At 43.3% G+C, this 11448-nt stretch overlaps 1 protein-coding gene across 1 annotated transcript in view; it reads left to right on the top strand.

The window, feature by feature from the left end:
• C2H10orf67 (chromosome 2 C10orf67 homolog) overlaps positions 1-8554 on the top strand; it is a 119211-nt gene extending 110657 nt beyond the window's left edge. The window contains exons 16-18 of the mRNA XM_089906421.1: positions 7690-7700; positions 7890-8050; positions 8194-8554. Coding sequence (XP_089762547.1) covers positions 7690-7700; positions 7890-8050; positions 8194-8285 — 264 coding nt within the window. The 3' untranslated portion in view covers positions 8286-8554. The remainder of the gene's footprint in view (positions 1-7689; positions 7701-7889; positions 8051-8193) is intronic.
• Positions 8555-11448: the final 2894 nt, after the last annotated feature.

An 11448-nucleotide genomic window follows, 5' to 3' on the forward strand; every position in this document is an offset into this window, starting at 1 on the left:
CAGAGCTTCAGGAACCTCACGTGTTCCTTTGCTTGTAGATGGTGGTCTCCTCATGTCTTCACACAGTCTTCCCTCCGTGTGTGTGTATCTGTGTCCAGATTTCACCTTTTTATGAGGATGAAGACATATTGGATTAGGGTCCACCCTGATGACCTCGTCTTAACTCAGTCATCTGCAAAGACCCTATTTCCAAATAAGGTCACGTTCACGGGTCCCGGCAGTTAGGACTGCAGTGTCTTTTGGGGGAGACACAATTCAGTCCATAACAGCCTTGTTCATTGTTTTACATTTCCTTACCTGAGAAATGTTTATCTATTTTATCCCAGCATGTCTTTGTTTTTTAGGTTTTTTAAAAATTTTATTTCATTAATTTATTTATTTTTGGCTGTGTTGGGTCTTCGTTGCTACGCACAGGCTTTCTCTAGTTGCAGGGAGCAGGGTCTACTCTTTGTTGTGGTGCGCGGGCTTCTCATTGCTGTGGCTTCTCTTGTTGTGGAGCACGGGCTCTAGGCACGTGGGCTTCAGTAGTTGTGGCACGCGGGCTCTAGAGCACAGGCTCAGTAGTTGTGGTGCACAGGCTTAGTTGCTCCGCGGCATGTGGGATCTTCCCAGACCAGGGCTCAAACCCATGTTCCTTGCGTTGGCAGGCAGATTCTCAACCACTGCGCCTCTAGGGAAGACCCCCTGTATATCTTTGGATTATTTTCTTTTTAAATTGTTATTTATCATGTCCATACGGTATAATAAATCATGAACTTGCTATATTGTACTTCCTTCTCCCCCCACCAAAAAATTCCTATATGTTCAAACCAGTTTTCTTCATGTTTCTAGACCAAAGACCCTTCATTTGATTGCAGGCCTACCTTATGTATACAGTCTGTTCTAAGAACACTTCCCCTTTGTGAACAATGGCCCCACTTCTTATTATCCTATACATCAAAGGCACGTATTAAATATCTACCATTTCTTGAAAGAACATTTTAAAAGTCTCTGTTGCACCTTAGTAAAAGTCCTTTCCCCCGGTGTTCTATCTGTGAAATAGGCAATAAGTTACCTTTTCTGGAAAAGGACGTGTTATGGGTTGAATTATGTCCCCTCTCTCCCAAAAGATATGTTGACACCCTAACCCCGGTTCCTGTGAATGTAACCTTATTTATAAAATAGGGTCTTTGCAGATTTAATCTAGTTAAGATGAGGTGATTGGGGTGGGCCCTAATCCAATATGACTGGTGTCCTTATAAGAAGAGGGAAATTGGGGGCTTTCCTGGTGGTGCAGTTGTTGAGAGTCCGCCTGCCGATGCAGGGGACACGGGTTTGTGCCCCGGTCTGGGAAGATCCCACATGCCGCGGAGCGGCTGGGCCCGTGAGCCACGGCCGCTGAGCCTGAGCATCCGGAGCCTGTGCTCCGCAACGGGAGAGGCCACAACAGTGAGAGGCCCGTGTACCGCAAAAAAAAAAAGAAGAGCGAAATTGGGACACACACACACACAGGGAGAATGCCACATGATGAAAGAGGCAGAGATTGGAGAGGTGCAGCTGTAAGCCAAGGAACCCCAAGAATCTACAGCCACTACCAGAAGCTAGGAAGAGGCAAGGAAGGATTGTACCCAGAGTTTGAGCACGAGCAAGGTCCTGTCAACACCTGGATTTCAGACTTCCAACCTCCAGATCCGTGAGAGAATAAATACGTGTTGCTCTAAGCTGTATGGTTTATATTACTTTGTTACAGCAGCTCTAGGAAGCTAAAAGCAGGACGGCAATTTGATAATTTCCATGACATCCACATTCAATAGATAGACAGCAACCATCCCAAATGAGTTCAGGGGCCTTGTGTTTCCAGTTGGCATTACATTGTAGGGTAAGGAGTTCTGCCGTTGACTTCTCAAGTAACGGAGACATCTCCCTTGGATTGATTAGAAAGCTACTTCCTCCAACTTCAAGGTATGTTGTTTTAAAGAATCAAATGTGATAAGGCTTATGTATAAATGTGCCTGCCACTTCCCAGGCATTCAGTAAGTGATCAATAAATGTTTAATAAAATTGAGTCTGACGTTTGCGTCACATCATAATTGTATGAACTTGGGTAACAGCCTAACATCCCTATTTGTCCTCTGGCTAAAGAGTCCCACCGCATCCCAGCGCTCTCCTCCTGTAATGCTGTCCACGCCTTCTTTTCTTACTCATCCCCTCCCTTCCTCTTCAAGCAAGCGCCCTCTGGTCCTCCTTACCTTTAATGTCAGCCCTCCAGAGAGAAATCGGAACCTGCTCTCTCTCCTTCTCTAGCCCCAGATTACTCCACTTGCCTTCTGCTCTGCATCTCCCTGACACTGCTCCTCCCTAGGGCAGCCTCCCTAGGGAATCCTTCAAATGTGAGATAGTTTTCAGTTCCTCAGTATATCCCCTGGCACTGGGCCACACCCCTTGCATTCTGTTACAAATGAGCGTCCCTTAACTCTTGAAATGCTCTTGTCTTTTTTTTTTTTTGCGGTACGCGGGCCTCTCTCTGTTGTGGCCTCTCCCGTTGCGGGGCGCAGGCTCAGCGGCCATGGCTCACGGGCCCAGCCGCTCTGCAGCATGTGGGATCTTCCCGGACGGGGGCACGAACCCGTGTCCCCTGCATCGGCAGGCGGACTCTCAACCACTGCACCACCAGGGAAGCCCCTGGATTTCATTCTTTGATTCACTTTTACACACTTTGTTATTCCTCTGCATTCTTCAATAGATAGATGTCTGTGGCTTTCAGGATAAAACCAAATTCTTCAGTTTAGCATATAAGAGCATGCATAATCCCTGCCTCTCCCCTACATGAGCTCTCTAATCTAGTCATAACAAATGACTTGCTGTTCCCCACTCTTCCGTGCTATTCCATGCTTCTCTGCCTTTATACACGCTTGCATCTAGGTGGTAGGTCTTGTGCCTGCTCTTGCTGGGGTTGCTCATATTCTACAGTTAGCTGGCTGTCGCTGGCCTCAGGCTGGCCGTCTGCTGGGCTGACAGGCGCAACCACATCTTATATTTCTCATCATTGATCACGCAAACCCAGTCTTGCTTTCATGGTGCTGTCAGGGTTCTCAAGAACAGCAAAAAAGAGCAAGCGCCAGTGCACAAGGACTGTTGAAGTTTGCTGACACCACATTTGCTTCTGTCCCATTAGTCAGAGAGAGTCTCATGACCAAGACCGGTCAATGTGGAGGCAACTGGAAAGGCTGTGGATACCGAGGGGCCCACACTTCTTAACCTCCTAGGTTTCACCTTCTTTTTGTGAATTCATTCATTTATTTATTCATTCATTCCACAGACTTTATGAGCACCTACTAGATTTTACCTTTTTTAATTGAAGTACAGTTAATTTACAACGTTGTGCTAGTTTCTGGCGTACAGCAAAGTGATTCAGTTATACATATGTATATTCTTTTTCATATTCTTTTCCATTATGGTTTATTACAGGATATTGAATATAGTCTCCTGTGCTTTATAGTAGGACCTTGCTGTTTATCTATTTTATATATAGTAGTTTGTATCTGCTCATCCCAAACTCCTGATTTATCCCTTCCCCACTCCCATCCCCCTCTGATAACCATAAATTTGTTTTCTGTGTCTCTGAGTCTGTTTCTGTTTTGTAAATAAGTTCACTTGTATCATATTTTGGATTCCACATATAAGTGATATCATCAGGTATTTGTCTTTCTCTGTCTGACTTTCTTCACTTAGTGTGATCATCTCTGGGTCCATCCATGTTGCTGCAAATGGCAGTGTTTCATTCTTTTTTATGGCTGAGTAGTATTCCACTGTGTATATATACCACAGCTTCTTTATCCATTCATCTGTCAATGGGCAGTTAAGTTGCTTCCATGCCTTGGCTATTGGAAATAGTGCTGCTATGAACACTGGGGTGCATGTATCTTTTCGAAGTAGCGTTTTGTCTGGATATATGCCCAGGAGTGGGATTGTTGGATGGTATGGTAACTGTGAGCACCTACTATAAACAAAGACTTAGGCGAGGCACTGAGGATGCAGAGAGTCTTCTCAGTGCTTGAAATTTCTATTCTAAGACTGACACTCAAAGATTAGCACATTCAATAAAAGTAATACCAGTATTTACAGAGGTCCCACGAGGCAAGTGAACCTGAAAATGCCTCTCTGCATTTGTCACCATTTCCGCAGAAACTGCTACCTCGTGAAAATCAGGATTAGCCATTAGCAGCCCCTTCCCTCATAAAGATCATAAAAAGCCAAAATACAGAAACGATGTTCAAAATATTTTCAGTGTGTAAAGTTTTTAAAATTGTAACTGAAAAATTACTGTATTTCTTTGGTAGCCTATAAATGCAAGCCATGGTATTGTGTGAACACAGCATTTCCTCTAAATATCAAATGTGGGCTAGAGGAGCAGTTAACATTTTAACCCTCCTTGCTTGTGTATAGGAACAAATTTGCTTGCAACTTCAGATTCACACTTGTGCAAATAAATTACAAAGACCAAAAGTGCAAATGAAAAATCCCTTTTCAAAGAACTATGAAGCTTCCACATTAGGTATAATGATTTTTCTCCAGGATTAGGACAGATTGCATGGGGAGCCCAGGCTTTCATAAAGAGGGGGGTGGGGAATTGACTTGGGCCTTCATTTTCTCACAAAAGGCACAATGTGAAGTGCATCTGTGAACATTGCATAATTTGTTATGTTCTACAAAGAGGTGGGTTTTTGTTATACACATACCAGAGCTATTTGGTACTGTTTCACCAATGATCTCTATTCAGGTCCAGAAAAGAAATTGGCCTCAGAAGAGTGAAAGGAGAGTAAATTTTTCTTTAAAAATTAGATACAGATTATCGCTTCAAAATGCAGGAGGGAATTTTACAAGTGACGGTGCACTGATTAGCTTTCCAATGGACACCCAGTCCTTTATGAATCGCATACTAGCTGTGGTCAGCTGTGACCAATGTGGTTTATTACTCTCCCGAAGAGCTGAACTGAGATTACCCATCTAATTTAATTGAGAAATGTTGGGTGAACTTGAACTGTTTCATGGACATGAATGACCAGAGAATTTATTTGATAAGACATTAAAGGCTGAATATGGTAGCTATCTCTTTGATGGTTTGATGCAGTCATTTCTTTAGTTCATTAGCAAATCTCTTGTAGATTTTGGTTGTTGTTATTCTTCTTCTGGGGATTACATGAGCAGCCAAAATGAAAAAGGGAGAAAAACGTTTCTGTACATCATTAGAAAAAAATTTTAAAACTTACCTTTATCGGTAAATATTCATGACAGTTTTTAATGTAGTCTGAAAAGTGACATCAGCTTTTAAGTAAAGGAGGAAAGAAGATGTCAGGAAGTTAACTTGTTATTCACCAGCATCCTTTGCATTTTCTTGTAAACTGGGCAGTGTGAGCTTTTATTGCTGGCATCTCAATGAAACGTTTAAGGTAACTTTACCATTAGCAGAGCACACAAGGTAGCATCAGATGAAAAGGTGCTTTCTCTTATGTCTGCTAACATTAACATAAATTCTGCTGTATTCCCAGTGACAAGCGCTAAGGTGTAATGTGGATGTTTGCATCTTTTTTGAAACTGTATTTAAATGTGATATCTTTTAAACTACTCACAGAAACTCAGAGATGGAAACTCTTAAGAATAAATTATAAAATCACACCTCATGTTCCTAGTGACTCTTTAAATGGAATTTTTCATTGAAACTTTGTCATTAAAATAGAAAGGCCTTTGGTTGTGCCCATACAAGCATAATAAATTGTATATGTTTGTGATACTGAATGACTCTTGCCCATATGCTGCACTGCAAAGCTACATGAATAAGGCATTTACCAAATCAGGCCCACCACATTAAACAGAAAAACAATCTTTATTCATGGTAACTTATCAGTTTCAATTAATCAACCTTAACAATGGAAATTCTGATGTGTTCAAGCAACTTGAAAGCAATAGGTCATCTTGAGGGCAGCCATGTTGTGTCTTTGTGCCTAAGGTTTCAAACAAAGAGACATCTCCAATAAATATACATGCATATACATACATACATGTGCATATATATATGTACCAATGGATGGCCATATCTATGCCGGGTCACGCCAACCAAAATGCATGTTAAGTATTTAAGACTTTTATCATAGCAAATGTAATTATTTTCCTCCAAGTATTACTTTTTGAGCTCTGCAAGTGTAAACAAAAGGAAAGAAATTTCCATTGGATGACCATCCTTTCAGTTTCTGTGCTGCTATGTGAATAGCATTGTGCAAACCATTCCAATGGTTTTGAAAAGGGGTAACCATTGGTTTGATTTGGTTACACGGTTTAGTAAAGAGCTCCCTCCCACTGCCTTAGGGTCTGTGAAAGGTCTGTGACCTGTTTAGAACTGCCAAGTGAAATGTCATGTCGCCCCTCCCAAATGGGAGTATCTGCATTCATTTGATCAGTATAAAAAATGATTGGGGATGGCGAGATCAGTGCTTTTGAATTGCAATTTATAGCAGTTTACAAAAATGCACATTGTTGGAAAAGAAAACATGGAAGTGTTTCTTTCCAAATTGCATTACCTGTGAAATGTCATTAGTCTTTTAAGGATATTTACATCCTTTTTTTAAATTATTATTTAGGAGACTTACTTCAGCTAAAGAAAATCAGAATTTTATTGTATGATCATTTTTAAAACTTGTATTTTGGTTCTAGTAGCAGAATTTAAGGAACACAATGTGTCCACCTGCTAAGGATAAACATAATTTGTTATCATTTCCACTTATTCATTCTCTAAGATGGTCTTTGCTAATCCGTTGCATTAGCGGAGGATTCCCAATTATCTTTCCCGGATTCTAGAGGAGTCATTTGCTGGTAAATGCCTTGTCTGCTGATTTCTAATAGGGAATCTGAAACCACAGGTATATTTAATTCTACTAGGTCTCCATTATTCTTTCAGTGGTTTACTACTGAAACTTCTTTGTTGGATGAATACTTTCTAAATTATGTTACCCTTCGATTCATCTACATGTATGCACAGTTTCATAAAAGGAATGTTATTTCTTTTCATTAAATTCGTACAAGAGTACATGAACTTTATCCCAAAAGTTAAGGTAGGCTGTTCCAGTTCATAAGTTAATGCAGCCACCTGGGTCTCTGGGATCCGGAAGTGCTGAAAGTTCCATCTTCTTCAACTTAGGCAGTGGGTAGAATCGGACATTATTTTGAAGATTCTTCTTTTAGTAAGAAAAGTTACCTTGGGAAAGGGGCCTTAGAACTTCCCTGGCTGATACTGGACGAGAGAAAGAGGGGCCCTGCTTCAGAGAATACTTGACCCAGATACACTCCCTAGCACTCCACTTTGAACCTCCCAACCATTGAAAGCTGAGCTTGTCGTGTTTTTATCTTTGTTCATGTTAAGCCTTGGAATGACAGCCTGGCTCTGTGTCCCCCTCTTCCACTGCCCCGGCTGTGAGTGTCCACATTGACACCTACCGGTGACCGCAGGCTGCAAGTCTTTGTTGCCTTCTCCACGCTCCTGGCTTTCACTGGGGTTAGCTCAGGGCCTTTGTTCCCCTTCAAAGCTGGAACATCATATCCCATGTTGTGACTTTGCTGTCTCAGACCCCCAACGCTTTCCTCACAATTTACACACCAGGTAAATGTCCCTCCCTACCGAGCAGAGAGCCCAGCCTGGGGCGGGAGGGGGGGGAGCAGGGAGGGCAAACGTCCCCACCCCTCAACATCAGAACCCCGCCAGTTGATTGTCTTTCCTCCTCATTCATAATTTGCTATTTCATAAGGAGGAAAGATTGAAAACGCAAATGGAAATGTAAACCGTAGTCAGATCCTAGGACCCAAACACAAGACAACCCCTGCCTTGTTTTATTCTCTTACGACGGCTCGTAACTCCTGAGTCAGAAGAAGGTCAGTTACCGGCCTTGGTCACAGGCACCTCAGACCATTTCTCCAGTCTGGGGCAGCAGGAAAACTACCTCAGGGGAAAACTTGACGGGCACATGCTATTTTGAAGGCCAAGGAGGATCTGGCCGCCTGACTGACCTGCCCTCACCCCCTCGTCGAGGTTACTGAAGAGGCCCCCCAGCTGGAGCCAGGCCTGGGAGACTCCACTGAAAGTGAGGGAAAGAGCTATGGGTGGGGAGTGGTTTATGTACAGAAGTAAAACAAATTTCACATCTCTTTGTCTCTCCCTATGTTTAGTGAGGCTGTCAGAAACCCTGGAAGAAGAGTCTTTGGAGAAGCCGTCGATGCCCCAGAACACCCCAGTGAACGATACGGATGCTCCTGAGTAGGCACCGGACACTGGGCTGCGCAGAGCGGGACCCCAGGAAGAGGGCCCTCCCCATCCTGGCATAAGGTCTGCCTCCCTGACAAGGGACACCATCTCCAAGGCGTTTCTAACATAACTGTTCCGTCTCTCCACATGTCGCACACGCTCTGGAGCACCGCGCTTGAAGAGAAGGCCAAGTGCACGCTCTGTGCGCACCTTTCCAAGCTCGGAAGGAAACCCCGCTCGCTGGCGCTTGGTGAGCGGGGCGCACAGACCCTGAGCCGCCGCCAAATCCATCCAGGCGCTTCCTGGGCTCAGCGGGGTGCCCCAACGCCTTAGGGTGGGAAGGAACGGACTTCAATTAAAATTTAAAAGTTTGAGGCACTAACCCAGTGTCATTCCCTCTCTAATCCACTCCGTCTCTCTGTAACAGGAAGTCGAACTGATTTGCTGCCAACTGATCCCATAAAGGAGAACCAGGAAACCTCTAAGGGGATTTAAAATTTCCTCTAAGTTGGTCCACTCTGACATAGGCACGGGACTCCCAGACGTATCTTAAACGCTGTAAACAATTCTTCAGTAAGTGTGGAAACTTTTTGGACTAGTGCTTCCAGGTAAGGATCAAGATGAAGATTTACATATCTATTCTTTCCGGAATGTCAGGTACCATTTCCTGAAAGACCGGTTTGCTGTCTTCTCGGCGCAGTGGTCAGTTCGGTCCTTTCTGTTCCCTTGACTACAAGTCAGGCCCAGTCTGCAGCCCAGTTTCAAGATAGTAGGCTCTGGATTGCAGATTTCTAAAGCTGTTTATTAAATCTCAAGAAGTATATTTGTGGTAGCTGTCACATAAAGCTGATATACCCTGGTGCAAACGAAAGCTACAGAGGCGATTTATTTGTGCGCAAAAGGCGCTGGATTTAATTGGAGAGAGACGTGTTCAACTCGAGTACATGGGGTGGCGTAGCGCGGTGGAGCATTATTCGAGCTTCAGCTCCTATGCACTGTGTGCCACCGTCTCCAGAGGAGTGTTGCCCTAGAAACTTGTTTTAAATCTGCTGCTATATATCAACACCTTTTTTTAGCAGTCCTTGGCTGAATTACAGTTACACAGTTTGGCGCTTCTTTCAAATTTCCTCCCATCAGTTTGGCTAAAGAAAGGAATTTTTCTCCTTTAGAAATGAATTGGCTTAATTAGTAAGTAGATTAATGGCAATTGCTGGTGAGTTGGTTTCCAGCAGAGTTTCACCAGAGAGGGTTAATCGGAGTCAGGTCTGGAATCTTTCCCAGAACTGGCTGCCAGCCATTTCCACCAACCAATCAACCCTACAAGAAACGGAGGAAATGAAATAGAACTTATATTCTCCGTGCTATTATCCTGGACAGTGAAATCCCTTGGAAACAGCCTTCCGGCTGGGTGTAGAATAGACTGTTTCATTTCAGAATTTTCACAGAAACCCTGAAAAGTTTCACCTTCAAGATTTATCTGGGTACCAAAGCGGAATTTCACATGGCACAATGAGTGTCTCCACAGAACACTGAGGGCACGTTGGAAGTGCCTGAGGCTTTTAAGTCAACTTCAGGTTTTACAGATGTTGCACAAACCTCCTAGATCTCATCTACCAGAAGTCTTTACAAAGTTTAGCTGTATGTTTTGCAGCCTTTTCACTTATTTTTTCCATAGTGATAAAAAATGCATTCATAGTTTAACTTGCAGCTGCATTACTCTTGCAAAAAAAAAAATCCCTGCTGAGAAATGCATATAATAGGAAAAACAGATCGGCTGGACAGCAGTGTAATTAATGCCAGAAAGGGCTGAGGCCGGTTTCATAGTTTGTCTTTTGAGGATATCACGACGAGACCTGGTGAAAAATGACGCATGCTTTAGCATTTCAGAAAGCTGGCAACGGGCAGCGCTTTTCCTTTTTTCTTTGACTTTCTGCCTCAGAACAAAGAGGTCGGCAGAACTAGCTAGGTTGTAATGAGTTCTATGTCCCTAGCACATTAAGTGCATCATGGAAACATATTGTATCGAAATAGTTTGGAGGAGAATACCGGGGATGAAAGAGAATGGGTGCTTTGATCAGCTCCCTGGGGTCCTGAGCGCGCACAGACTGACTTGCAAGGCGTTATTCAGCTGGAGCTAGACACACTTACAACACCATTCAAAGAAATTTGCATATCTGTAATTTATCACATTGGTCCAGAACATTTTCGCAAGGTAAATAAAAGTTGGCTGAATAAAAAAATCAATCATCCAGATAGTGTGGAAACTGTGAAGCCTATCTCCATTAAAAACATAAATAAATATGTCCACAAAGCATGACGACTTAGAGGCTGACTTTATTATAAAATGTCCTTAGAGCAACAGGTTATGCGCTGACAGAGACAAGAGTGGCCACAATTTCTTTGCACTTCTACTTTAGGGGAGTGCATTTCTAGCTTCCCACTAGAATAAAGGCAGAAAGTTGAAGAGATGTGTGTGGCTATAACCAGCACCGTGACATGCAGAGAAACATTAGTACACACTTTGAGGAGATGTGAAAGATGGCTCAATCTCCTTGGTGTCTGCAAATGCTAAGGTTAAATCTCATTTCTTCTCCTGTTGATTTCATTGCCAAGCCCTGGTTGCTGAATTTAGAAGCTGAAGAGGATGAAATGCCCTGACATCCGGTCAATAGGAAAACTGGCTTTGGAATGCCCCGTGAGAACAAGTGAAAATTTAACAGGCAGGCATTGTTCTGAGTTTTTAAACAACCCAGTTAAACAGCAAACAAGAATCTTCAACTTGACCTTGAAAAAGGCTGTGTGCCTGCAGATAATCTATCAAACAACTCTGGATGACAATGATATATTTCAAAGTATTGTCAGATGAAAAGATTGATAAATTTGCTGCTGCAAAGGGAGAACTTTGGAAACAGGCAACAGGCGATTTAGCGCACTCCCTCTGCCACCCCCTCCTCTGTCCTCCCCTCCCCGTACCCCCCCCTCCACCCCCGGCCTTGGGGCCAACTCAGTGGAAGAGGGCCAGTAAATCCACACTGTAATATTTCTTAAGGGGCACAGAAAAGCTGTGAACAGTACTTCTCATATTAAACGCAATATTTCTTTGCTTTCGTGGGGAACAAAAGTCATAGCAAGACGTCTTTATGTCTAGTTCAGTCAAAGGCACATCTCCGTTCCCCCCG

The sequence above is a fragment of the Delphinapterus leucas genome, chromosome 2 (assembly GCF_059928025.1).
Source record: "Delphinapterus leucas isolate spDelLeu-1000000601 "Yukka" chromosome 2, BTC_Dleu_Yukka2, whole genome shotgun sequence".
In the NCBI taxonomy this organism is placed as follows: domain Eukaryota; kingdom Metazoa; phylum Chordata; class Mammalia; order Artiodactyla; family Monodontidae; genus Delphinapterus; species Delphinapterus leucas.